This window comes from Rhineura floridana, chromosome 3 (genome assembly GCF_030035675.1).
Source record: "Rhineura floridana isolate rRhiFlo1 chromosome 3, rRhiFlo1.hap2, whole genome shotgun sequence".
Classification (NCBI taxonomy): Eukaryota; Metazoa; Chordata; class Lepidosauria; order Squamata; family Rhineuridae; genus Rhineura; species Rhineura floridana.
Window position 1 is genome coordinate 198,477,199 of NC_084482.1, and position 27,989 is coordinate 198,505,187.

General features: G+C 46.1%; 3 protein-coding genes across 9 annotated transcripts in view; 1 reads left to right on the plus strand and 2 right to left on the minus strand.

The window, feature by feature from the left end:
- Positions 1-748, minus strand: part of SKIC2 (SKI2 subunit of superkiller complex) — a 40,787-nt gene extending 40,039 nt beyond the window's left edge. The window contains exon 1 of the mRNA XM_061619437.1: positions 133-748. Within this exon, the coding sequence (XP_061475421.1) occupies positions 133-151 (19 nt within the window). The 5' untranslated portion in view covers positions 152-748. The remainder of the gene's footprint in view (positions 1-132) is intronic.
- On the plus strand, positions 276-14,805 carry NELFE (negative elongation factor complex member E). 7 transcript variants are annotated; one of them, XM_061619438.1, is made up of 12 exons: positions 431-829; positions 3,457-3,551; positions 5,627-5,723; positions 6,111-6,183; positions 6,296-6,441; positions 6,631-6,705; positions 7,517-7,551; positions 9,446-9,666; positions 10,131-10,275; positions 11,884-11,938; positions 13,120-13,222; positions 14,641-14,805. In XM_061619438.1, the coding sequence occupies exons 1-12, from the start codon at positions 614-616 to the stop codon at positions 14,712-14,714; spliced, it is 1,335 nt and encodes a 444-aa protein (XP_061475422.1). In that variant the 5' UTR covers positions 431-613; the 3' UTR covers positions 14,715-14,805. The 7 variants fall into 7 exon arrangements, with proteins under 7 accessions (XP_061475428.1, XP_061475424.1, XP_061475422.1 ...); XM_061619444.1 differs by lacking the exons at positions 431-829; positions 3,457-3,551 and adding an exon at positions 276-392; XM_061619439.1 differs by lacking the exon at positions 3,457-3,551 and having other exon boundaries at positions 646-829.
- A 4,711-nt stretch (positions 14,806-19,516) lies between these two features.
- LOC133378861 (uncharacterized) overlaps positions 19,517-27,989 on the minus strand; it is an 81,739-nt gene continuing 73,266 nt past the window's right edge. Inside the window, exons 30-36 of the mRNA XM_061613475.1 lie at positions 27,236-27,353; positions 26,710-26,857; positions 25,425-25,504; positions 23,437-23,555; positions 21,841-21,973; positions 20,042-20,091; positions 19,517-19,806 (exon numbers count right to left, since the gene is read on the minus strand). Coding sequence (XP_061469459.1) covers positions 19,624-19,806; positions 20,042-20,091; positions 21,841-21,973; positions 23,437-23,555; positions 25,425-25,504; positions 26,710-26,857; positions 27,236-27,353 — 831 coding nt within the window. The 3' untranslated portion in view covers positions 19,517-19,623. The remainder of the gene's footprint in view (positions 19,807-20,041; positions 20,092-21,840; positions 21,974-23,436; positions 23,556-25,424; positions 25,505-26,709; positions 26,858-27,235; positions 27,354-27,989) is intronic.

Genomic DNA, 27,989 nt, shown 5'->3' on the forward strand with positions numbered 1-27,989 from the left:
GGAAAATTGATACTAATCAGTAATCATACATAATGGGAAGACACAATAGAATGACAAACCCTCCCCAACTCAGGGCAAGTAAGAGAAGGATTCCTATTAAATACCAGTCCCAGCGATGGTTCATTCTCTCACCTATTCTCTCCAGCTCCATCTCAGTTGTCACAGTTCACGCAGAGGCGTGGCATACCCTAATCCGGAAGTGCTCCTTCCTTGCCAACATGGTAAGGGCGGAAGTTCGACCAAACCGGAGCAAAGGCAGGATGATCGTCACTTGGCGGGTCGGAACTAACAACTGTTGATTGAAACTGAAAACCGGAAGTGGGGACAACATCTATAGGATTGGCTAAATCCCAGTAAGCCAGTTAGAGAAAGCGGAGACGACCATTGGAAGGGTAGCCGAACGTTTCTTTCTTTTCTTGAAGACAAGTAGTAGTTAATAAACCAGCTGTTGTCCAATAGTAGTGCGACATGTAAATACGAACGTTTCTCAATTTCTCCGTTGCATCATATGTAAGCGGCAGCCAATGAGCAGCTTGCTATTCAAATAAGAAACTGACCGGCCTCCAAAGCGGTCGCGCTTCGAACGTTTTCGCTCTGCTATACAATTCAGCCAATGAGTGGCTATTATGTGAATCTCTTCTCTTTCTCTTTTTTACCTTTCATCGTGCTCGCAAAAGCTACCGCCTTTCTAATAAGCCAATGGGCTTCGCGTTGCTGGGCAGCTTATGCAAAGCAAACCTTCAACTTCCTCTTCCTACGTGATTGTTCCGGGGAGGGTCTACGAAACAAGGCTCGAGCAAAGAGGCCGAGAATACAGAAAGTGTTGTCGGTGAGTGGGAAAACGCAAAGCCAACGCTGCAATATGCTTGTTGGCGCGACCCGTGGTGCACCATGGAACAGGCTGGCGAAACTCCGGCTGTGAGGAATTGGTGGGCATAATTGTCGGTGCATCACGGGATGCAGATGGGGCGATCCTTTCCCTGTTGCGTTGTAGGGTAGCGTCTGAGAAGCTATTCAGTGTGGACCTTCGGGCGTGATGGGACTGGGGAGTAGCATATCTTCAGGGGCATGGAAGAACAGCGTCATTGGAAATGAAAGAGGCAAGCCTGTAGCCTGATGTGTATGAGAGAGAAATAAATCAGTGTGAAACAGCCAGGTAGCCACATTTCTTTAACAGTTAATAAATTCTATTAATTTGTAGAGGAGTAGCCACTGGAAGAGCCCTGCTGGATTAGGCCCATCCAGTCCAGCAGCCTGTTACGTCAGTGGCCAACCAAATGCCCTAATGGGAAGCCCACAAGCAGGACCCGAGCGCAAGAGCGCTCTGGCCTCCTGCAGTTTCCAGCAGCTGGCATTCAGAAACATGCTGCCTCCAACAGTGCAGGTAAAACATAGCTATCGTGGCTAGTAGTCAGGCGTTGATAGCCTTACCTGTCAAGAATTTGGCTGATCCTCTTCTAAAGCCATCCAAGTTGGTGGCCTTCACTGTGTCTTGTGGGAGCGAATCCCACAGTTTTAACTATACACTGTGTGAGGAAATACTTCCTTTTGTCTGTCCTGAATCCCTCACTGGGTTAAGTCTGTTTCAGAAAAAACAACGAAAAGACTTGTGGCTCCTAAAAGACTTAACAGGTTTTTTTTTGTGTGGCATGAGTTTTTAGGGATATGAAAGGATGTGATGGTCACTAGTGCATGAAAGCTAAAGTCACAATTCATCTGACGTGTGTTTTTAAATTGTTATAACCCACCCTGGGATCTCATGGTGAAGGGTGAGTAAGAAATCTAATAAGGTGGGCCTAGGACTCTTTGTTGATTTTATTGTAATTAAATATTTGATTTTTATAACATTTTAAAACAAAGTCAATATAAGAAGAGCGCTGCTGGATCAAGCCAAAGCCTGTCTATTCCAGCATCCTGATTCACAGTGGCCAATTAAATGTCTATGGCAAACCCGCAAGCAGGACCGGCGTGTAACAACACTAACCCCACTTGCGATTCCCAGTACCGCGTGCCTGTTGCTTGTCAGTTATCCCAGTGCCTTTGCACTCTTTGGCCAGAATGAAAAGCCAGCGCTGTATGTTGATTGCATCTTTTAATCTCCAGTCAGCTATGAAACACTACTTGATGTTGGGCCAGTCACAGCGGGCTTTACCTACTGTGCTAGGCTGTTGTATTGGAATGGTTTTTAACATGTTTTTAAAGTTTTTTAAAAATGTTTAAAGCCGTTTTGTTTTAAAGATTTTTAAAAGTACATATTTTCTTTTTAATTATGTTTTTAATGTTTTATCGCTTGTTTGCTGCCCTGGTCTTCTGGGAGGACGGGTGGATTATATGTTTTATAAATAAAACAACCAGGTGTTGGTGATGGAAGAGCCATGTAAAGCACCTTGAGCACTTTTGATTCATGCTGAAAAAAGCTGAATCAGATTTTGCAGTTGTGTACAATAATTGTCTGTGTGGTTTCCTTTGTATTTTTACAAGTAAAATGCCTAGATTTTCTCTCTCTCTCTCTTAATGAAAATTGAACATAGTCCTTGGAATAAGTTGCGGAATTCCCTTCCCTCAGAGGTGCATTTAGCACCTTCATTATGTAGTTTTTGTCATATAGTGAAGGCACACCTCTTTATCCTGGCCTTTGACACTTCAGATATATATATTTAGGACCCACCCCAATCTCTAAATTGTAATCTGTTTTGTTTTTAATGTGTTTTTAAATTGTTGTAACCCACATTGGGATTTCATGGTGAAGGGTGAGTAAGAAATATAAGAAATCATTATCTTCCTGAGGAGGCCAGGCTCCTTTGGTGTTTTTTTTAATTAATTTTTTTATTTGCAAATTTAACAATGAAAGAAAAAGAAGACAAAGAAAAACATAATAAAATGAAATAAGATACCTAAAAATATTAAAGTTATAAAAATAAAGTAAAGACAAAGAAATATATGAATACTAATAACAATAAACCCCTTTCAGTTTACATTAAAGATGCAATAACCATCAGTACATGCATCTTGAGTTAAGCATATAAATTAATATAAGCCCTCCAGAGATCCAAATAGGTATCCACTCGAAATTGACGTATATGAAATGTGTTCCAGGGTACCCAGAGCAGTGAGGTCCTCAGTCCATTGGATAATAGATGGTGGGTATTTATCCTTCCAGGCTGGAAGTATAAGCGTCTTAGCAACCCTAAGTCCACTTTTGTTGTCCTGTTAACCTCCTACAGGAAAATCTGCCAATATCAAGGGTTTCATCAGTACAAAATTAATAGAGATAACAGCTTTAGGCCAGAGAAAAATAAGTTACGGGACTAGCCCACATGGTATGCCTCAACAAGACCAGGCCCCCTAGTGATCACAGCCCTGGCGGGAAATCCTTAGTGTATTGAGAGTGGCTCAGTATACATCTCATAGTAAACCTTAATCTAATGCAGCCTTTTTTAACCTTTGTGTCCCCAGATTTTGCTGGACTACAATTCCATAATTCCTGACCATTGGCCATGCTGGCTGGGGCTGACGGGAACTGCAGTCCAGGAACATCTGGGGACCCGAAGGTTGGGAAAGGCAGATCCAGTGGCTTACCGTAAATGAGCCGCATGTTAGCTCTTGCTGCCTCATCATTCCCACTTTGCTCATCCCAAAGGCCCACCTAGTCTCGCATCCTGCTTCTAACAGTGGCCAGCCAGATGCTTTTGGGAAGGTGACAAGCAGGACATCAGCGCAATAGCTTTCTCCAAGTGTGAGGAACCTTTGGCCCTCCAGATGATGCTGAACTGCAACTCTCATCGCCCCTGACCACTGGCTGTGCTTGAACGAGCTAATAGGAATTGTAGTTCAGCAACACCTGGCTTACTGTTACGTTTGCATAGAGGTGTATACAGTTGCACTGTCAATATCTTGGACCCAATTTGTTTAAGGTTTTATTTATGTAGAAAATTTATAAATGGCTTGATTAAAAAAAAAATCTCCAGGCAGTGTATATGTATAAAATTATGCATAAAAAATGGCTAAAATTCATAAACCAATTAATAACAAATACACATAAATCATAATTCTTTTTGTTGTAGAATCTGTTTTGGAAAATTATGATGATTTTATTAAAACCAAGATAAAACAAATAAAACTTTAAGCCAAAGATAAATAACTTAACCTATCATGTGTCTGGATAGTCTTGCTGAAACAGAAAAGTTTTCAGCAGGTGTCTAAAACAATGTACTAAGGACACTTGCCTAATGTCAAGAGGCAGGGAGTTCCAGAGTACAGGCACTGCCTTGCTAAAGAAATGACTCCTTGCAAATGCAAAACAGACAGTGCATGGCTTACACTTGTAAAAGTGCAAGTTTGCAATCCTAAACTTCCGTACTAGGCAGTAAGTGCTATTGAACACAACATGACTTGTATCTGAGTAAGCATGCATTGGATTGTGCTTTCAAGGTGATAACCGGCACGTTGAATCAGGCTCAGAGGTGCAGGCTGAGAACCATAGTAGGTTGGAGAGCAGTGGAGTCACACCCTCTGAGCAGCAGGTCCCCGGCAGCAGCAGTTTTCTAGTCGAAGCAGGAATCTGAGTAGGGCCAGATAGGCAGACAGGGAGGTAGGCCCAAGTCATAAGCATCCCCCAGAATAAAACCATGATCCCCAGATTCCCAGCTTTCACTTTTTACAAAAAGAGTAAGTTTCTAGAAATCTGTAGAGGCAACGTGTGCAAACGCAATTCTTTTGTGTGTGTGTGTGTGTGTGTGTGTGAGAGAGAGAGAGAGAGAGAAACTAGCTGCTCCCTTTTTCAATATTGTTCTTTCCTCCTTCCTCACCAAAACATCCCTGCCGATGCTGATGATGCCAGTGGCATTATGATGAAGGGCGGATAGGAAACGGTATAAATCTCACACGTTTTTTCATTTACTAAAAGATTAATAGGCCACCATTCATCTTCTGTTGGTTTACAGCATAAAATCAATACAAGATACAGTAAAATGCTGTAAAAAGCACAGATGTACAAGGTCAAAATATGGAACCAGTGTGGTGCAGCGGTTAGTATGTTGGAGCAACTTGCTCTACAAGGGTTGAGAGCAGACTGAGGCCTTTTAAGCCTCTACCTCCAGATTACACCCTCCAGGCTCCACCTCCCTTGTAGAGAACTTCAGAGCCTTAAAGGGCCACCCCTCTGGACTGAAGAGTGACATTTCTCCTCTGTTCCATAGCCTCCATTCTGGTGTGCTCCCCATGCCGCTGGACTGGTGACATGTGGTGGGAGGCATCTGGTGCTTCTGGTTTGGGGGAAGGTGGCCATGAGGGTGCTGGCTCTGGCCTTATAGGCCCTGGTGGTGTGGGAGGTTCCTCCTGGGGCTCCTGTCCAACAGCGTCAGGTGTAATGGTCACACTATCTTCAGCAGTCAGCTCTGAGTCCTGACTCTGACCTGGCTACCCATCTGGTGCCCCTGCAACCTCCCAATTCCCTTTCCAGACCGCTGCTGGATTCAGGGGTCATGACAATAGTAGCCGTATCTGAAAATGGCTGCTCTGTACCAAAGGTAGGCCTTCTTGCTCCTGTCTAGCTATGCTGGAAACTGGAAAGAAACAAAAACAAACGATAGAGCTGACAGCCTGTTTTGTTGCCTTCCCTTTCCAGACGGCGACTTTGCTTGTCAGCCATGATTGTTCTGCCTCCAGGACTGACAGAGGAAGAGGAAGCTCTGCAGAAGAAATTTGCCAAGCTCAAGAAAAAGGTCAGACTCTTGTCAATGCCGTGGGGTGGATACCACTGTAGGCAGCCCAGGCCCAACAAAGGGCTTGTTGGGTCAGTGTACAAAGGTCCCTTACGCCAAGTCAAGGCCACTGGTCCTTCCAGCCCCATTCAGCGTGTCCAGTGGTCAGGCATAAGAACATAAGAGGAGTCCTGCTGAATGAAGCCAAAGGCCTATCTGTTCCAGCCTTCTGTCCTCACAGTGGCTAACTGGAAGCCTATGGGATGATGGGAGTTGTAGTCAGTGACATCTTGAGGGCCACAGGTTCACCTGTTGGTAGATCATGATAGGAGAAGATAGGGATTTCAGAAAGGGAGAGAAATTGGGCTGGAAATGTCACCTTAACTCTTTGTTGTTCTTCCTTTCCAGAAAAAGGCCCTCATGGCCTTGAAGAAGCAACAGAGTTCAACCAGCCAAGCTAGCCAGGGAGGAATTAAACGCTGTAAGTCAGGCATCCGTGAAGGAAGGTGATGGAGTGGAGTTGGGTGCAATACTGCCCAGGTCACCAACTCTTGGATGCTCTCTTCCTTTTTTTTTGTTTGACCCGCCCCCAGCCATCTCTGATCAGCCGGTAGTGGACACGGCCACAGCTACAGAGCAAGCAAAGATGCTGGTGAAAACGGGAGCCATCAGCGCCATTAAAGCTGAGAACAAGAACTCAGGGTTCAAGCGCTCTCGGACTCTGGAGGGAAAGCTGAAAGTAAGTGACCTGGTAGGCCACTGTGAGAACAGGATGCTGGACTAGATGGGCCACTGGCCTGATCCAGCAGGCTCTTCTTATGTTCTTATGTTCTTAAGTGGAGCTAAATGGGTGGACGTGCAACAGGGCCAGTGGAATATACCAGGAGGGTCATGCCCAGCATCTTCTTAACCTCTTGTGTGTCTTTAGGATCCTGAAAAAGGACCAGCCCCAACTTTCCAGCCTTTTCAGCGCAGCATCTCGGCAGATGACGATTCTCAAGAGGTACCAGGAACCTGGGTTCCCAGGGAGAGGAGTGGGTTGGATAGGCAATCCTGCCTGCTCCTCTGCCTTCACCGATTCACAGGATGCTCAAGTGCAGTGTGTGGTGTGTCTGCTTCTTTTATGGAGCTCCCCCCACTTTCCCCTTGTACCACTGATACATGCATTAAGGGAGGATCTGTGGGTTGTCAGTGCTGCGGTGGGCCCCTATGCACCTTAGGACAGTCTATCAAGATTCTCCAATGGATGTAGGCCACTCTGCACTGCGGGAGGACCTTGTTGTCCAAGTGTCTTGTCGGCTGCAACTGAGATCTCCAGGAGACCAGCTGAAATCAAACTCACTACCTTCATGTTCTACCTCCTTTAGCAGTGGCAGTATGTTTATCAATGCTAGTTTCTGGGAATCACAAGTGGGGAGAGTGGCTGTTGCGCTTAGGTCTTGCTTGTGGGCTTTGCATAGGCATCTGGTTGGCCACTGTGAGAACAGGATGCTGGACTGCATGGGCCACTGGCCAGATCCAGGAGTCAGGCTCTTATGATCCTAGGATGTGGCCAAGGGAGTCAGTGCTGTCCATGAGTGCCACCCAAACACCTTTTCAGTGCAACTTGGCCACCCAGCCATGCTTAAAACCTGTAACACGACATTGTGAAACAGATGAAGGGGGAAAATCCTAGACCGTAGCTAAAAGGGAAAGTGGCAGTGGGTTTTTTTTAGCAACCAGATATTCTGATTTCAACCCAGACAAAGCTGCTAGTTGCTAGTTTTACTCAAATCACTGATGTCTTTCTTTTTTAAAAAATGTTTTGTTTTTAGTCGCGGCGTCCCCAGAGGAAGTCCCTCTATGAAAGGTTGGTTCTAGTTGGTTTGGTTCATCATAAAATCAAGATTCGTCCTATCGATATTAAATTTGGCATGTAGAATCTGGCAAAATTCCAGCAAAATCCAGCAAATAATGGTCAGGTTGTGGCAATTTAATAAGTTTGCAATTGCTTTTTTGTGAACATTTTTGCACCCTCCCTTGTGGTTTAGTTGGTATGATGTATGCTGTAGGGGCCTAAGTGGTGAAAATCCCTGTACTATATTTTAAACGTTACACCATTTTAAAAGTGTCAACATCTTTCTGAATGAAGAAGGCAGTTTATACTACACATGTATCTTATTTATTTATTTACTTAGTTGCATACCACCTTTCCTCCAAGGAGTTCAAGATGGTGTGCAAACATGGTCCTCCCTCTCCCAATTTTTTCCTCACAACAACTCTGTGAGGTAGGTTCAGCTGAGAGACAGCAGCTGGCCCAATGTCACCCAGTGAGCTTCATGGCTAAGTGGGGATTTGAACCTTGGTCTGCCAGGTCCCAGTCCTACACTTTAACCACTACGCCACACTATAGTGGCAAGTGCTGGCAGCCATGCCAAAGTTCACAGACACTGCTGCCAGCACTGCCAGTCATCCTATCCCCTGCAACAGGAATGGAGAACTGCGTCCCTCTGTTAGGCTGCAGATTTCATCAGCTCCAGCCAGCATGGCCAGTGAACAGAGATGGTGGAAGTTGTAGTTGAAGCAACATCTAGAGGGCAACCGGCTCCCTGTTCCTACTTTACAAGGCCAAGAAGTGACAGACTGCATATGCAGCCACACCCTCAGACAGGAGCATAGTCAGCTGCATAATGTGCTGCTACACTGCAGGTAGAGGTGCTTTAAACACTACCCCTTCAATGTTACGTATCTCTGTAGATAACCTCTCCTAATCGTTACTCCCATACGAACCTCCCCAAGCTCTGAGATTGCCATCAGAGGCCCAGCTTGTGCCTAAAGATATGAGAAACTGTTGGACGCTCGGGACAGGGCCTTCTCAGTGGTAGTCTCTGATGCAGGGGTTGGAAACCTTCAGCCCAAGGACCTCATTCCTTCATGGACAACCTTCTGAGGGCCAGAGGCAAAAGTGGGTGGAGCACAGGTGCGTCTACATTCCAGACACACACAGAAGTCAGAAGGGTCTGCACACACCCCTCCACAAAGACACGTCTCTCCATCCAGGCAAGTGTGAGGCATTATCACAGTTCAGGGACACACTCCAGCCTGGCAAAAGCACTCGAGCCATGTGTGGAGTGGGGTTGGTGAGGGCTGTGGCCTGAGGAAAGTCCTGAGGGCCAGATAAATGGCTGGGAGGCCACATTTGGGCCCCGGCCTTGAGGTTCCCCACCGCTGCGCTAATCTGGTGAACCCTCTTCCCAAGAGATATATGGTTGACTGCATCCATTTAAGCCTTCAGAAGGGTAGTGAAGATGTTTCTGTTTGAAATGACTTCAAATACTGATTATCTTGTTGAGGATGGTGCTGGTTTCTCAGCTTTTTGATGGACATCATGCTGCTTCCAATGGTGTTTTTAAATGGTTTATTAACAGCAGGCTGCTGTGGGTTTTTTGGTTGATCTTGACATTTTTTGTATTTGTAACTTATGTTGTATTATTGAAATTGTGATTTGATGGTTCATATTTGTTGGGCACCACCTTGTAAGGCAGCCTTTCCCAACCAGTGTGCCTCCAGATGTTATTGGACCACAATTCCCATCTTTCCTAACCATTGGCAGTGCTAGCTGAGGATGATGGGAGTTGTGGTCCAACAACGTCTGGAGACGCACTGGTTGGGAAAGGCTGTTGTAAGGACTCTGTCCTGAAAGGAAGCCTAAAAATATTTAAAATGGAAATAAATATGCCCTCCCTGTTCATACTTATTTCTAGCTTTGTGAGCTCCAGCAATCGCCTGCGGGATCCAGAGAAGGATCTGGAAGAGGGCAGGGATCCAGACAAAGAGTGGGACCAGGATGAAAACTTGCGCAGTTTCGAGTGGGACTATGACCGGGAACACAGCCGGGACAGGAGCAGGGACAGGGACCGCGACAGGGACCGGGACCGGGACAGGGACCGTGACAGGGACCGTGAGAGAGATGGCAGCTTTCGCCGTAAGGAATCCTTGGGATCTTCTAGAGAGGGCAGCAAGCATACAGTAGCTTCTGGGATAGAGCTGAAGTGATGGAATCATAGAGTTGGCAGGCACCTCCAAAGGTCCAATCCTGCAGATGATGCTGGAAATCCATGGCTACAGCATCCCTACTAGGTGGTCATCCAGCCTCTGCTTAAGAGGTTTTTAAGTCCTAGCGTCTCAGTGTGGATGGCAGGGTCCAGCCAGTTAGAAATGGATGTTATGATCTTATAGAAAGAGGCTGGCGTCAAGAGTTGAAGCTTCTGTGAGTAAGCTGTGAGGATAGTTAACGGAGAGAATTCTAAACAGGGAGAGACCAGATGGGAACTAGGGTTTGTGGAGTTCCTGGGCAGGGAGGTAAGATTTCAGAGGGATTTGGCATTTCAGAGGGCCTTGGGACAATGGGAATGATTCTGAGCGGTTTGTTTTCTTTTCCTTACCCAGGGTCAGATTCTTTTCCAGACCAGCGTGGCCCGCGCAAAGGGAATACGGTATACGTCTGTGGGACGGACATGAACCAGACCCTGCTGCATACCGCTTTCTCAGCCTTTGGAAACATCATTGATCTCTCCATGGACAATCCCCACAAGTGAGTGGTACAGAGGAGACAAGGTTGGCCCAAGATGTTCCTGTGCCAGAGGAAAAATAAAATAAAAATCCAAGTGACACCTCACTCCCACATGAATATAGCTCCATGGTGGAGCAGCTCCTTTGCATGCAGAAGGTCCCAGGTTCAATCCCTGGCATCTCCAAGTAGGGCTAGGAATGTTTCCAAACTGAAATCCTGGAGAGCCATAACCCGCAAATATACACGATACTGAGCTAGGTGGACCCACGATGTGATTTGGTATAAGGCAGTTTCCTATGTTCTCCTTTTCAGATTTCAAGTTAGCTTGTTTCAAACAAACCATAGTTAATGCTAACCATAGTTTGTCGATTCATAGACAATAGCAAACTGCCATTAACCAAAAGCAGAAGTGAGTGCTTCTGAACTCCTCCCCCTGGCTGTGTCGGTGGAAGGGATGGGGGGCACAGCAAGCAAGCCCAGGGCTCACCTGCATTCATTCCAGCTTATTCATGTCCAAACACAGCCAGAGAGTTCTGTACAGACTTGCCTGGGCTCCTTCAGGAGGAAGGGCGGGATATAAATTCAATTAATAATAATTAATAAAATAATAATTGGTGAGCACCTGATATATAACTAGTTCACGTGCTGCGAGTGAGGATAGATCTTGTGTTCATTGTTGGATTGTGTTTATTTTTCCACTGTCATAAAATGCTATGTTTGATGAGCAAGAGGGTGCGCCTAATCCATTTCCACTATCCTGAGGTTCCATACCAGTGGGAGGTTATCCTACCAACGTTATTTTGTCCATCCATCAACTTTAAATCTGTTTCCAGGATCAAGTTAATACAGATAATTATCTCTGTCCAGAACTGAGAAACAATTAGACATGTGCCACATCATATTGTTGTAGTGGATTTCCTGTACTGGCAAGGGGTTGGACTAGATGTTCTTTGAGGTTCCTTCCAACACTATGAATTTTGGTGTGTGAAGGAGGCTTGATCATTGCACCACCAGGTGTCAGATGCACTGTATGTTTCTTAAAGATCAGAAAAGGGGATGAAAGTACTTTCCTTGTTTGTTCATTGATCCAAAGTGAGAATTTGCCTTGTTTGTTACTTTACAGCCCTCAACTCCCGACTTTCCATTTTTACTTCTTGTTACATTCCCCACCTCTGCTCCTTGGTCCTCTAGCTCCATCACTCTCAGCCATCTGAAATTCTCTAGCTCCCTCAAAAAATATTTTGTTTATTTTTTTCCAACTTCCAACCCTTAGCCCTGGAAATGCCACCCAGAATTGCCTGCATGCTGCCGCCTCTCTCACTTCCTTCATGCTCCCCTTCTCTGTTGCTCCCTTTTAGATTGTAAGCTCCTCAGGGCAGGGACCTGTTATTCAATCGTTTGGAAAGAACTGTTGTGAGACCACCCATTGACCATAGTCCTCTGGGTGGTTTACAAAAATCAATAAAATACACAAATCAAAAACAGTCTTTGATACAAATATATATACATGAAGTGGCCCTTGTATCATCCAGTAAAACACCAATAAAAATGCCTTTTTCCAAAGAGCAGTCAAACACACTGGAAACGTTCCAGGCTTCAACCGTAACCCTTCTCTCTTCTAACCCTCAGCTGCGCTTTTGTAACCTACGAAAAGTTGGAGTCTGCGGATCAGGCCGTTGCAAAGGTATTGGCTACTGCTTTTTCCTCTGTGTTGCCTGAAATGTGTCTTAAGAAACAGCAGGGATGGGGTGATTAGTCCTCCTCAGAGCAGACCCATTGAAATCAATGGACTTAAGTGCTTCCCCAGCTTAGATTTTCACCTGAACCAGAGAAGTCCTACCATCCTCTTGCCCCACCTCTAAACCTTCTCCCTCCCAGCTATCCATACCGAGCATACTTAGTCTACATTGGGCTGCTTACGTCCTCCCCACGCCTTCGATTCCTCCCTCCCGCATATTTTTATACTTCTACAAACCTCTGTTTACCAGTACCTCCCTCTTCTGCATGGGTGGTGCAGTTTTGGCTCATGTAAGCCTTCGGGCTTAGGGCGGTATATAAATTAAATTAAATTAAATAAATAAATATAGATGATGAGAGAAAAGGGTAGGCTTTGGCAACAGTGCTCATGCCTAAACGTGAGAAATAGAGGGGATCGCCCTGAATGCCAGGTGTCGGGAACCTTTTTCAGACTGAGGAACACACTTCCTTCTGGGCAATCTTCCAGGGGCCACATGCCTGTGATGGGCGGGGCCAGAGGCAAAAGTGGGCAGTGCTACAAATGTAAATTTTACCCCTGTACAGGACAAGACAGCCCCCTTCTCTGTCCTCCTTCAAGGCAAGCAAAAGGGGCATTGTTGAGAGTTCAAGGATACATGCCAGCCAGGCAAAAACACTCAAAGAGGGTGGAAAGTAGGCCTGGGGAGAGGGGGGTGTAGCTGAGGAGGTGGTATAGTCTATCGAACGTCTTGAGAGCCGCACTTGGCCTGAGGTTCCCCACCCCTGCTGTACACACTTACTGGGAGTGAGCCTCCGTGGACACAATGACCGTCCTTCTGAATAAAGGTTTCACAGTTCATTAGGTCTTGTTAGTCATAGGGACATAGAAACTGCCTTCTACCGAGTCCGATCACTGCTCCATCTAGCCCAGTAGTCTACACTGACTGGCAGCGGCTCTCTAAGGTTTCAGGCAAATATCTCTCCCACCCCTACCTGGAGATGCCGATTATTGAACTTGGCAGCTTCTGCACACAAGGCAAATGCTCTACCACGGAGTGACGGCTCTTCCCCATACAGCGCTTCAGAACTGTCTGGGCCATTGAGCAATTTCCGTAGAAATTACTTAGGCTCTCCCCTGTCTACTTACAGCTCAATGAAACTGTTGTGGAGAATGTACAGCTGAAGGTCAGCATTGCCCGCAAACAGCCCATGCTGGATGTAGCCCTTGGCAAATCTGTGTGGGGACTTTTGGGTAAGTACTTGGGATGTTGGAAAGGGGTCTATAATAATACTAATAATAATAAAATAAAATTTAATTTTTGAGTCGCCTGTCTGTCCAGGTCAACGGACACTCTAGGCGACGTACAATAATAAAAGACAAAATAGACATAATATACATATCAGAACAAAGCATAATTAATCTAAAATCAACCTTCAGTTAATACAGCATAAAACTAATCCATCCCAATCCTATAGGCCTGCCTGAAAAGCCAGGTCTTTAGTGCTTGGTGAAAACCTATCAGGGAGGGAGCATGTCTAAGATCAAAAGGAAGGGAGTTCCAGAGGGTGGGGGCCACAGTCGAAAATGCCCCCTCTCTGGTCCGCACCAGCCTCGCTGTTTTCACCGGCGGAACCAAGAGAAGGTCTTGTGTGGCTGATCTCATCAGGCGGCATACTTGGTGATTCTGGAGGCGCTCCTTCAGATAAACTGGGCCGAAACCGTATAGGGTTTTAAAGGTCAACACCAACACCTTGAATTGGGCCCGGTAGACAACTGGTAGCCAGTGAAGATCTATTAACACTGGAGTGATATGATCACAGCGACGGCTATGCTTAATCAAGCACGCCGCCGCATTCTGTACCAGCTGTAACTTCCAGACCATTTTCAAGGGTAACCCCACGTAGAGCGCATTGCAGTAGTCTAAGCGGGAGGAGACCAGGGCATGTATCACCTGAGGGAGCAGGTGAACAGGAAGATAGGGACGCAGTCTCCGTATCAGATGTAATTGATACCAAGCTGCCTGGCTCACTGCCAAAACCTGAGCCTCCATGGACAGCTGGGAGTCAAGAATGACCCCGAGGCTGCGGACCTGGTCCTTCAGGGGTAAACTCACCCCATTAAGCACCAATAAGTCTAGAGTGGATGGGGGTGTGGGGAGGAACTTCAAGACTCTGTGAAGTTGTTTGGAGGGGGTATAGAGCTATGGAGGTCAGGGAGCCCCAAAAAATCTGTGTCTTGTGAGACAAGAATCAGATCCAAAGAGGAAGAGGGATCCATCAGGTTCCCAGGAAAAAGGCAAGGGTGAGAGCTAGTAACACCTGGTTGGCCACTGTGAGAACAGGATGCTGGACTAGATGGGCCACTGGCCTGATCCAGCAGGCTCTTCTTATGTTCTTATGTTCTTAACAGGAACCAGCAAATTTCACTCTAATAGTATAGCTCAGAGTCTGGCAAAAAAGGGACAAAGATCAATTTACGTCTCCAAAACATTCCTGTCGCTTAAATGGGTTTGGTGGCTATATGGCCTCTTTGAGTAGGACCTGGCAGTCTACCACCAAATGCACCACAGTTGGTGTGTTTATTGTCCTCGGTGGTCAAGCTGGGTGGGGTGGGAGAAGCTAGACATCTTTCTCTTGCTGGGATCATTGATGTGCTCCTCACCTCTTCAGCTGTGAAGAATAGTATCAATGGCTCTCACCGTGACAAGCGATCCCAGGTTGGCTACAATGAAGATCTCTTCTGAGGCCTGTGAGACAATCCCCGTTTGAGCAGTGGGGCGTTGTTGATTTTGCTCAGTTTAACTAAGGTGTCCAAATAAATGTTGTCTGTTTTTATCATTTGGTACTGTGGTGATTTAAGGATGCATCTTGAAAAGGTACCACACGTCCTCTCTCCAGTGCCTTCTCTATCATATTTGGATTTACAAACTTGCCTGTGCAAGGGAAAAAACTTGGTTCTATAATGCACCTTCCCACTTGATTAGGAAGGTGTAGTAAGATGACAGTTGTGTTGGCCACATCTTAGATAGCTTTAAAAGAGGCTTAAACAAATTTGTGGAGGATTGGGGCTATTAGTCATGATGGCTATATGGAACCTCCAGAGCCAGAAGCAGTATACCTCTAAATCAGGGGTGGGGAACCTTTTTCAGCCCAAGGGCTGCATTCCCTCATTGACAACCTTCCAGAGGCCGCATGCCAGTGGTGGTTGGGGCTAGAGGCTAACGTGAGTGAAGCAACAAGTACAATTCTTTCTACAGTAGGCTACATTCCTGCCAACACGTAAGTTAGAGGTTTCTACAGGTGCACACACATATATCCTCCATACAGGCAAGCAAGGCATTATCACAGCTCTCAAGGACACATCCCAGCCAGACGCTCAAAAAAGGTGTAGAATAAGGCTGGTAAAGGGTACGGTGTCAGGCAAGTCCCAAAGGACATATAGAGAGGCCTGGAGGGCTGCATTTGGTCCCCGGGAGAGGTTCCCCACTGCTGCTCTAAATGCCAGTTGTTGGGAAACAAGAACAGTAGAAGGCTATTATACTCATGATCAGCTTCCCAAAGGCATCTGGTTGGCTGCTGTGGGAAGCAGGATGTTGGGGTAGATAAGACCTTCAGTTTGATCCATCAGGGCTCTTTTTACATTCTTATGTAGGAAGGCTAGCAAGAAAGGGCTAAAGCAGGTGTGGGGAACCTTTGCCCCCCCAGGTAGTGCTGAACATCAACTCCCATAATCCCTGACCACTGGCTATGCTTGCTGGGGCTGATGGGAATTGTAGTCCAACAACATCTGGATGGGCAAAGGTTCCCCATCCCTATACTAAAGGGCTAGGGTTGCCAGGTTGCATCATGGAGATACATTTCCTTCTAACAGTGCTGTGGCTGCAGCCTCCTTCATTGCTATAGCGCTGTTAGGTCAGTGGCAGGTGGTGCCTCCATGTCAGCAGAGCAGTGGAATCCGCTCCAGGTTTTAGTCCAAGCTGTCGAGGAATTGTCCAAGGTGCTGAAACCTATTCCCAAAAGTTCAGGCTAAAACCCAGAGCAGATTCTACTTGCCCCACTGACATGGAGCCAGCGGCCATCACTGTGTTAGGTAGACATCCAGGTTGTGACCTGGTCACTCTAGTTTAGCGCAACTTGTTTGAGGTGTGCTTAAAGATGCTTCTAAATTATCTGGTCGTTGTTTCCAGAGGAGAAACCAATACATTAGGAGTTCTCTGTTTTGTTTGTTTCTGAACTTTGCAGGGTGCTCTGTGTGTACATGAGAGTAGCTGATCAGGAAGTAGGCATGGGCCAGTGTTCCTCATAGCTCCTTATCCTTCTTCTATAACTAGCAGCAGCAAAATACCTTAAATCTAGTATTACAGCAGATTTCACTGATTTGATTTAGAGAAGCCTGGAATCCATGCACCACCTGGATTCTAAAAAGGGAGAAAGGAATGGGAAGTGAGGAATACCCTGCCTTGGATCAAAGAAGAAATCAAGAGAATCTTCATCCAATTGACCACAGAAAGTATGCATTGGTAATACAGAAGGTGGGGGGTGGACTGAAAGTCGTGGCAGTCACTCTCTTGTGTTGAAGGTATGACCAGATACAGTAGGGGCCCCTTTTTGGCGTTCTGTTAATAGGGTGATCAGCTGGAGGGGGGGCTGGAGCTCCCCACACTCCCCTGCTACAGCCAATCTCCTCTTCCGGCGCAATCAGACTCCCTCTTGAGCTGATCCTGCCGGAGGAGGGGAAGATCGGCTGTAGCACGCTACAGCTGATCTTATCCTCCTCGGGGGTGGTCAGACTAGCGCACTCTAACTGATCGCACCCGAGCAGGGAAATCAGCTGTAGCTTGCTACAGCCGATCTTCTCTTCCGGCGCGATCAGACTCCCGCTCAAGCTGATTGCGCCCAAGGGGAAGATCTGATCTCCTCCTCCTCTGGTGCGATCAGTGGGTTAGGTTCCAGACCTCCGCCCTATAGCTCATCTGCTTTTTGGCAGTTTTTGCTTTGGGGGGGGGGGGTCTGGAACCTAACCTGCCGTATGTGTGGGGCCCTACTGTACTGTCCATACATTTCCCAAGTTTCTGTTTGCATAGAACATCCCAGGTCCCAGGTGGGGGGTGAGAAGAGCAAGCCTACAGGAAATTGAGTCCCTTCTCCTGCAGCTGTTCTGTGAGCCAGGGGAAGACTTGAGGTGGAAATCCCTGGTGTAGGAAGGGGAACATTCATGCCCAGGGATCATGGGACAGAACAGGTCTCATTTTTGGAAGCTTGCACCCAGGTACAGAAGGAAGAGAATGAAAGGAGACAAATCTAAAGGAAATTATGGATTTAATTGAGAAGTAATGCAAGGAGCACCAGCACCTGGTGACAGATGGACAGTGCAGGTGGCAGAGAACAACTATTAGGCATAACAGAGTACTAAGCAAGGGCCTCTATCTGGAGTGAGACAAACTACAAGCCCAGATTCAGACATAACTTTTAAGCCAAACCATACCTTTACCCTGTATAGCACAGCAACAGAAGGAAGCACAGCGGCTCTGGGAATCTGCACATTTGCAGAGTAGGGGTCTTGGAGAAGTCTGCTGTGAGCCGGCACAGGCAGAACAGGAAGCTGCCTTACAGTGAGTCAGACCGTTGGTCCATCTAGCTCAGTATGGTCTACACTGACTGGCAGTGGCTCCAGGATTTCAGGCAGGGGTCTCCCCCAGCCCTACCTGGAGATACTGGGGATTGAACCTGGGACCTTCTGCACGCAAGGCAGATGGTCTACCACTGAGCAACTGCCCTTCCCTGATATAGACAGATACAGACATTGCCTCCAGTCACATGCTCATTCAGCATTTATTCCCAATAGAATTTTGTTTTTGTAAGGCCAAGTATTATATGTAAAGAAAAAGAGGAAGGCCAAACAAGAGATGGATTGATTCCATAAAGGAAGCCACAGACCTGAACTTACAAGATCTGAGCGGGGTGGTTCATGACAGATGCTTTCAGAGGTTGCTGGTTCATAGGGTCGCCATAAGTTGTAATCAGCTTGAAGGCACATAACAAATTTAGAGTTGTTTTTTTTAACTTGTCTGTTTAACATTTCCTTTGTGAAGGTTAACTTATAACTTTTACATTGGGTGGGGCACTTTAACCTTGGCAGGGAGATGGCTAACTGATGGGCCATTAGCTGCATCATTGACTCTGCAAGGGAACAAACAGGGAAGCTGTGGAGAAGATAGAAAGTCCCCAAGTGATACAAGGCTGTAGAGGCGGCTGTGAGAGATGAGACTGCATGGCATGCCTTGAGTGGCACTATGTAGTCGCAAGTTGCTGCTTCGGCTGTTGATTTATCCTATGTGTGTGGCACACTATACCCTCCATATCTAAATAATAATGATGACCAAATGAATATTGTTAAAAACAATCAATGGAGTGGATGCACAGAGGGCTCAAAGTTAAAACACATATACAGAGTGTGACAAAGTTCCACAGGCACACAAAGCTTCTAAAGGCAGCAGTGCCACTTCTAATGCCTTGCCATTGTGTAAAAGTGATTAATTACCTGGACAAGGAGAGAATTTGGGGGGAGGCAGCAAGTTGATGGGGGGGAGATGAAGACAATTGTGACTCAATAAGAACGTGGAAAAAAACCAAAATATAATGAAACACTCTGAAATCACAAAATTATCTAGGTCTAGACCATGACACCAATTATGACAAAAAATCAGCAACCTCCAATAGCATCTGTCTTGAACCACCCTGTGCAGATTTTGTAAGTTCAGGTCTGTGGCTTCCTTTATGGAATCAATCCATCTCTTGTTTGGCCTTCCTCTTTTTCTGCTTCCTTCTGTTTTCCCAGCATTTTCTAGTGAATCATGTCTTCTCATGATGTGTCCAAAGTATTATGATTCTACAATAACAATGAATAAATAGACTGAAACCACATAAAAAGATCTGGACTCTGACAGTACATACATATAACTCCACCACAGCATACAGTGAGACAGACTGCATTGGGTAGAAATCACAATGGAATGGAATTGGCCCAGGTTAGGATAAATAATGGACATTCTTAACTTGCTACAGCTCTACTTGTGAGCCACTGTTTGGCCAGCTAGCCATGCTAACGGCATGCTACTACAAGATGACATTGTGAAACAGACTGAAACCTAGATCCCACAAGATCTTTAGTGAAATGTCTGCATCCTTTAAAAACAATGTTTTAACATGTTCAGGTTGATCAGATTGTGTGATCTAGCCAGCCTTTCCCAAACTTTGGGTCCCCCAATGTTGCTGGACTACAACTCCTATAATTCCTGACCATTGGCCATGCTGGCTGGGGCTGATGGGACTTGTAGTCCAACGATGTCTGGGACCCAAAGGTTGGGGAAAGCTGAGTAGACACTTCTTTTAGAAAGAGAAAGAGAGGAAAGAAGAAAGCTGATATTGTGAGGGTGCTGAATTCTGTGCCAGATATAAACTCTGTGGAATATTCACCACTCTCCATGTGACACCAAGCTCCACTATCACAGAGTTCGAGACAAACAGAAGAGAGTTGCTTATCCTATTTTTTTTCATACAATGGCATTTAATACACAACTGTTAACTTTACAGGATCTGAAGATACCAGTTCTATTTACACAGAACATCCCACGTAGGGTGAAAAGAGCAAGTCTACAGGAAATCGAGTCCTTCTTCTTGCAGCTGTGCCCTGAGCCAGGGCAAGACTTTGAAAATGTTGATATGAAAATCCCTGGCGTGGGAGGGGGACTGGTCGAGGTGACGTCTGTCATTTTCACACTCAGGCAGTCTCTTATTTTTGCAAACATCAACCACACCCCAGCTGATCACGCCCACCTGCAGAAAAAAGGAAGAGGCTGGGGTGAGAAACAGGACTCTTGAGGGCCTAGTGTAAACAAAGCATCATCAGCTAAGCTAAATATTAAATGGGTGCCATCTCTCCTGCCTTTTCAGCACCTACTGAAGACCTTCCCCATTCAACAAGCCTCTTTAAACAAGTGGAGATCTTTTCTGGTCTGAATCTCTATTGGAATTGTTTTTAGATGTTTTAATCGTTTTGCCACAAGCTCACCTGGATGTAACGCTGCCTTTTCGCAATGATGAGGGGACCACCAGAATCACCTGCGAGCAAAAGGAAGGAGAGTTATCAGAGGGGTGTATGAAGTTCAGGTTTGAAACTGGAAAGTGCGTTGGAAGTCAGGACTTGGAACCGTCATGCAGACTTCTAGGAACATTTTGATCGCTGGTGCACTTTTTATTGTGTAATTTACACGAGTAACAGGGATGTATTTAAAGTACACTGTCACAAATGTTAACCTATACAACATCACATTTACCATTTTCCTTCTGGAAACAAAAAACCACCAGGGCCGACATGTACCCCAGAAATTATGTTGTACTCAATATTCACGGAGGAACCGTATGATGAAGAACCAAAAATTTTAGAATATGAGGGGAAAGCTACTCTTAACATACTTGGAAGAAACAAATCACCAGGAATAGATGGCATACCAATAGAGTTGCTACAAGTTACTGAGACTGAACCTGTCCAACCTTTGACAAGAATTTGTCAAATATGGAAAACTAAACAATGGCCCACAGACTGGAAGCGTTCAATATACCAATTCCAAAGAAAGGGGATCCCAGGGAATGCAGTAATTATCAAACTATTGCCTTAATATCCCGTGCAAGTAAAGTAATGCTCAAGATTCTACAACAAAGGCTCTTATATGGAGCGAGAAAAGCCAGATGTCCAAGCTGGATTTAGAAAAGAGGTACCAGAGATCTTTATTGAGCATTTATTCCAATTTGTTGGTGTGGAGGTTATATGACAATGAGCATTCATCCCAGTTTGCTTGCACCACACTTTTGTTGCATTTCCCCATCATGTTCCCACCCACAGAAACTTTGTTTGCTTTTTAATAGAAAGTGGATTTGTTGCACCAGAGTACTTCAGTGGCACAAACCTAAATTTCCGGCATGTGACTGAATCCCTCCTGCAAAATTACAGTTTGGAAGTGACCGTCTTCCACTGTGAGAAAAAGATGAAGGAGAGGGAGGGTGCAAGGCTGGTAAGCGATGTGCTTGAGACATGGCCATGCGGGGTCATGGCAGCAGAGGCTTTCCTGCTGGTTTTGTCATGGTGGGAAATGCTTTTGGTTGGAGGGGGAGAGCAGAGTATCAGGTGGACTTGGGAGAAAAAGGGAGGGGGGAACCCCGAAGAGAGGAGCTGGAGGGTGGGAGAAGCCACAGCAAAGCAGCATAATTGGGCACATTTCTATAGGCAACCGGCTGCCATTGGATGCAAAGGATGCTTCTTTCATCATCTCTGCACGGAGTGGGGGACACGGGCCAAAGGTCTCCTGGGTACTTCCCTCTGCAGTGAACAGTCCCTACAGGATGGGCAGGGGAGTGCCAGGGCTGACCCATGATATTTTGCTGCCTGTAGCAAAGGACAAAATGGCACCCCCTCCCATTCCATGTACAGAAGCCGACCAAACTGCTGGTTGAATTTTACTTCAACACTGGCAATGGGACAGCATCTTCCAACACATTAGAGGGCAGCCGGTGGCTTCTACAGGAGGAAGCAGAGGCGAGAAAACCAGAGGGGTATCCTTGCTGGGCAATTACTGTCTGGAGGTCTCTTTGGGGAAGAAATGGGCCTTCTACAGCGCAAAAGAGACCCTAGTACGGCTGCCAGCATATCTTCCTGTGAATGCAGCCCTAGCGTGGAACATGAGGCCAGCATGTGGGCGCGCATGCACACACACACACACACACACACACACACAGAGATCTGGCTGTGACCCTGGTTTCTGGGTGTCCTCAGACGAGGAAAGCAGGAATAGGGACAAGGCTGCCGCGCCTCACCTTTGCACGTATTGGGGTCCACTTGAGGGTCAACGCCCCCTGTGCAGAGGAAGCGTTCCGTCACCACCTGTGAGACGTCCGTGACATTTTTGTACTGGATGGCTTTCTTGGCATCTGCCTCACAACCCATTTTCTAAGGCGAGAGACAGAAAGGTGGGTTTACGGAGGCGACCTCTCAACACCAAATATCGCTAGGACCTAGTTCCCACTATACCTCTTCCCCCACCTGCAGTCTGATTACATGATGCTCTTCCTTTTTTAAAAAAAAGGCCATAGGACTAGCATGTCAGAGAGAAAGGCACATTAAATCCTGCTCTGTTACTTAATTTTCTTCCATGGAGTATTCAGTAATGTGAGCCACCACACGCAACCTGACATTTGGTCTGTCTAGCCAAGTAACTGCACTGTCTGCTGGCAGGATCCCTCGAGAGTCCCAGCTAGGGGTCTTCTTCATTGTCTCCCACCCGATCCTCTACCACCACCACCACCCTTTCCCCTTTGGCTTGAGCTGCTGAGGACTGAACCTGGGACCTTCAGCTACAGGCATATCCCTTCTGGCTGACACAGGCTCAGCTTCTCCAGTGAGCCCCTAATTAGGTGAACAGCAGGGGTGTGTGTGTGCTTTTAAACTAAATGATTATAAATACTTAACGGGGGCAAGTACCAGTTTGGATGGGGCATTCCTCCTGCTCTCTTACACAAGAGGGAATGCTTCTTTCAAGACAGAGCTACAGCTTATGTATGCATAATCTAAAAACAAGGTTTAGGAGTGCTTGCTTTCTCCAGAGCTATTGTTTTTATTCATAGGTAGATCTAAAAAATGGATTGACAATTAATAGAGTAACAAGGTGCCTTGCCAGGCTTTGGACTCCAACGGCCATCAGCGCCAGCCAGCACCATTATTGGTCAGGGATGATGGGAGGTGCAGTCCACAACTTCTGGAAGGCACCATCCTGGCTACCCCTAGTTTTTGTTTTATTTATTTGTTCCATTGCTGATATTCTACTTCTCTCTGCACATTATCAAGGAAGCTCACAAAAAAAGCCCATACCAGTAAACACCAACAAAATATCAATAAAAACATGCACAAGGCAAAAATAACAATGAAAGCAAAACCAGCAGCAATAAATTTTCAAAGCAGCAACCAGAAAAAGCCTGTTGAAATAAAACAGGCAAGCAGCAATGGGGCCAGATAAGCCTCTCTGGGGACGCCATTCCACATTTTGGGTAGCATGAGGCCACAGAAAAGGTGTTCTTCTCCCACATCCAACTGGGGTGGGAGAACTCTGAGAAGGCCTCAGAAGTGGCTTGTCATACAGCACAGCAGCCAATGTTGTGCCTTCTAGATGGGGGTTGGAGTACAACACCCATCCTCTCTGACCATTGGCCATGCTGACCATTGAGCATGTGGCTGAAGGGAGTTGGAGTCCAACAAGATCTTGGAGGGCGCCAGGCTAGCTACCTATGTCTTACAGAGATGTCCTGAGGATAAATGGGAGCCATTACTTGAGTTGCCCTTCTTATTTACTATGTCTAAGATGCCTACGTACTGCCAGTGGCCTTTGGCCCAAAGGGGTGTCCAGGTGCCATTCTCACCTTTTCGCCATTCTTGATCCGCACAGTTCTGCGAAGCAGCCCAGGCCTCTGTTCATTTTGGTGGGTACAGTCGGTCACAAAAAGCGAAGGGATGTTCCCAACCGTCAGGAGCAATTCCTCTGGAGAAAGCAAAGAACACAAAGTGATTGGCCGCTGTGGGAACAGGAGGCTGGGCTGGATGGGCCTTTGGCCTGAATGGCAGGGCTCTCCTTAGGCTCTTATGTGATGGGGGTGCACTGGACAGGCTAGGGAGAGGGTGCGGGTGGGTGGGTAAGGGGAACAGGGAGGCAACCCTGGGGGGCTCAGGATTTAAACCACTGGCGGCCAACTTTTATTATTTATTATTTGCATTTATTTATTTATATATACTGCCCCATAGCTGAACCTCTCTGGGCGGTTTACAACAATTAAAAACATTAAATACAAATATACAATTTTTTAAAACACATGCTAAAATGCCAGGGAGAAGAGGAAAGTCTTGACCTGGCGCCAAAAAGATAACAGTGTTGGCACCAGGTGCACCTCGTCAGGGAGATCATTTCATAATTTGGGGGCCACCACTGAGAAGGCCCTCTCCCTTGTTGCCACCCTCCAAACTTCCCTCGGAGTAGGCACCCGGAGGGGGGCCTTTGATGTTGAGCATAGTGTACGGGTGGGTTCGTGTTGGGAAAGGAGTTCCATCAGGTATTGTGGTCCCAAGCCATGTAAGGCTTTATAGGTCAAAACCAGCACCTTGAATCGGGCTCGGAAACATACAGGCAGCCAATGCAGCCAGGCCAGAATCCGTTTTCTATGTTCGAACCGTCTGGTCCCTGTTACCAATCTGGCTGCTGCATTTTGCACAAGCTGCAGTTTCCAAACCGTCTTCAAAGGCAGCCCCACGTAGAGTGCATTGCAGTAATCTAACTTGGAGGTTACCAGAGCATGGACAACTGAAGCCAGGTTATCCCTGTCCAAATAGGGGCGTAGCTGGGCCACCAACCGGAGTTGGTAGAAGGCACTCCATGCCACCGAGGCTACCTGAGCCTCAAGTAACACAGATGGTTCTAGGAGAACCCCCAAGCTACGAACCTGCTCCTTCAGGGGGAGTGCAACCCCATCCAGGACACGTTGGACATCTACCATCCGGTCAGAAGAACCACCCACTAACAGCATCTCAGTCTTGTCTGGATTGAGCTTCAGTTTATTAGCCCTCATCCAGTCCATTGGCACAGCCAGGCACCAATTCAGTACACTGACAGCCTCACCTGAAGGAGATGAGAAGGAGAAATAGAGCTGTGTGTCATCAGCATACTGATGGCAACGCACTCCAAAGCTCCGTATGACTGCACCCAACGGTTTTATGTAGATGTTGAACAGCATGGGGGACAGAACTGACCCCTGCGGAACCCCATACTGGAGAGTCCAGGGTGCCGAGCAATGCTCCCCAAGCACCACCTTCTGGAGCCGACCCACCAAGTAGGAGCGAAACCACTGCCACACAGTCCCTCCCACTCCCAACTCAGCCAGTCTTCGCAGAAGGATCCCATGGTCGATGGTATGGAAAGCCGCTGAGAGATCAAGGAGAATCAACAGAGTCACACTCCCCCTGTGTCTCTCCCGACAGAGGTCTTCATACAGGGCATGCCAAAACCAGGCCTGAAACCCAACTGAAATGGATCCAGATAATCAGTCTCATCCAACTTTTGGGCAAGTCTGTCACAAGTCCAGTCAAAATAAGTATGAGACAGAACTTCTCCTGTGTGGGCTGCACTACGCTACATTGTAAGCACCCCCCTGTGTTGTTATGATGACTTTGGCTTTAGTCTACTGAGCCATGCAGTGTCGCCTGAGAAGGAAGCTGGGAGTGTAGATCTGACTCTGTGTCCCAGCAACCAGCTCCTGGACTTTTCTGCTCCTGTCTAGGTATGCTGCAAGGTCTGCTGCCTGTGTTACTTGCAGCTCTTCTGCTATGGGTTGGCCACTCACGACAATAGACTGGCTCTTACCATGATCCTTGCAGGTGGTCTGTGGATGGGGCTTCCTCAGAGCCCGGGTGGCTCCTGCTGTACACGGCAGGCAGATTGACCTGTGGAGGGAGAGCACCAGAGAGAAGTGAGCACAGCACCATCATCTGCCCTGGCTGGAGAGGGGACCAGGGATCCTTGAATGATGGAGAATTTTTTATATACAAACAATAAGCAAACTATATTCTTTTATAAAGCTATAAAGGTTTATAATATTTTACTAGTTTAGTAGCCAGCCAGAACCTTTTTCTTTTCAGAGCTGTCTTCCCTGACTGTGCTGAGATGTATAGTACAACTTGAACTCTATAAGATAACACTGAACAGACACTGAACATTCCTGAACTCTCCAAGACGTAGAAAGGATTGCATTCACTGAAATGCTTAGCTCATAGCCTAAATGTACTGGTATGTGAAGTGCTAGAACATAATGCAATGCCAATGCAATGCCTATGCATTATCTATGTAATACTTATATAATGCCCATGCAATGCCTATGTAATACTGATGTGTAAACTCCTGATTCATTAATGCTAAAGTCTTTGTCCTGGAAGGTATAAAAGACCCAGAAAAATAATGCCAAGACACAGTTCTCCACTCACTCAGAAGGACACTGACCAAGTGTATGCTTGTCATCCAATAAAGGCCTAACTTTGCTGCAAGCCTGTCTTCAATTTCATCTAGGAGCCCCGGTCCAACGGATCCCAGAATTCCCCATCATGAACTGGTCACAGAAGGATGGGCTATAGATGCCTATGAAGACCACTGGTCCATTTTACCCAATTTTGCCTAGTCTAAGAGGCAGCAACTTTCAAAGGTCCCAGATAAGAAACTTGCCTAGCTCTACTTGGATATGCCAAGGGGACTTCAGAAATGAGAAGCACGTGCTCTCCCACTGAGCTATGGTTATAGGGAGATGACCAGAAATCATAATGAAGGCTGGCTGGGAATGCAACAATACACTTCACAGAAAATGCTAGTCCTTAAACCCAGACGTGTTTTGCCTGTTATGTTTTAAAGCATACATCCACACCACTGAGAACTAGTAGCTTGCTTTTAAAAATAAAAATAAAAACACAGATGATTCAAGATGCTATACCAGATATTCCAACTATGTTGTAAACTTGCAACGGGACTAGAAGTTTGCCTATAGCTGCCCCTAAAAATCACTTTGGCCTAGAACCTGGATTCTTCATTCAGGAGCACATGTGTGATTCCCCACTTTATGTGGAGTCAAATAGAAAATTCTTTAGTTCTTCCTTCATCTCACCTTGCTAAGGGAGAGAATGCAATTTTTTGGTCAAGTTTCACCAGGGCAACGTCATAATCATAGAATTCAGGGATTCCACGATCTCGTAGCTTCCCAATAGTATACTGTGGGTGGGATCGGAGGGCAGCCACCCCGAAGCGCTTATTTCCTAGACAGAGAAAATAAGAATAAAATGCAGAGTTCCAGGAAACATCTACAGAGACTAGCAAGGCAGCTGTGCTTATCTCCAGCTGACAAAAAGCATCACCTGCTGATTTCCACTTATCCACCTCCTGTCAGAGGCACAAGAAAAGGCCATGCCAGTTTTTCTTTTTGGGAACCTTATTCTTTCCCAGTACTTGTTTTTTCTTTTCCGGAAAAAATGAGGTGTACCAGTACTTGTATCTTGATAAAAGTGCCTTGTGTCCCAGAACAATATGGTTGACAACGAGCAGCAAACAGGAAAAAAGATGACTGTGCACCATACCAGTGCGTACTGTCACAGAACAAGCACTGCTCCTTTCCATTGTGAGAGAATTTGGCTTACCTACGTTGACAGTGATCTCTTCAGCTTTGTCGTCTATGGTGAAGCAATGGGCTGCTGTCAAGATGTAATACTCAGAAACAAGGGCTCCTTTGCAGCGTTCAAATCCCTTTCCAGCACGCTTTGGTTTGGAAGAAAAGAGTGGCATGTATAGTTAAGAGAATCAAAACAAAACAAACCAAGAGGTGTGTCCCAACAAATTGAAAAGTGAAGGAAAAAGAATTGGGAACCAGAAAAAAAAACTAGAGACTGCCAATAATGAAGGTGTGGATACTTAGCAGAAAATGATTTTGAAAAGGAATGTATCAGTATCACAGCTGATTAATCAAAAGTAGATGTAATCAATATATAGAACAACAACTGTTATGGTAAAATACCACAAATACATAACCAATACAAAAACAGCTTATAAACTGAAATACCTAAACATGTGACCAAACGCATTTCGACATGGTCTTCTTCAGTGGTCAACACATGCATGAAAAACTACTACATAGTTCAACATTAAATATGACAATGTAATTCAAGGTGCAGCTCCTGCAGAAATAAAAAATGTAGGATTTACATACTGGAAATATACTATTGATCCAAATAAAAAGTCTAGATATTCCTTACTCACCTTGTAAATCTAGAGCTATAGTTTGCTTGTTCTCAAATTCTGTGGACGTTACAGGACTATCCCTTCAGTTAGAACCTAATATAAAAAATAACAACTTCATACATGTTCATACACGTTGTTCATACATGTGTTGACAAC

Coding starts and splice junctions, on each gene's coding strand:
- NELFE (XM_061619438.1), top strand. CDS start 614: ATGAGTGGCTATTATGTGAATCTCTTCTCTTTCTCTTTTTTACCTTTC. Junction 6,706..7,516: donor CAGATGACGATTCTCAAGAG/GTACCAGGAACC, acceptor TTTTGTTTTTAG/TCGCGGCGTCCCCAGAGGAA. Junction 7,552..9,445: donor AGGAAGTCCCTCTATGAAAG/GTTGGTTCTAGT, acceptor ACTTATTTCTAG/CTTTGTGAGCTCCAGCAATC.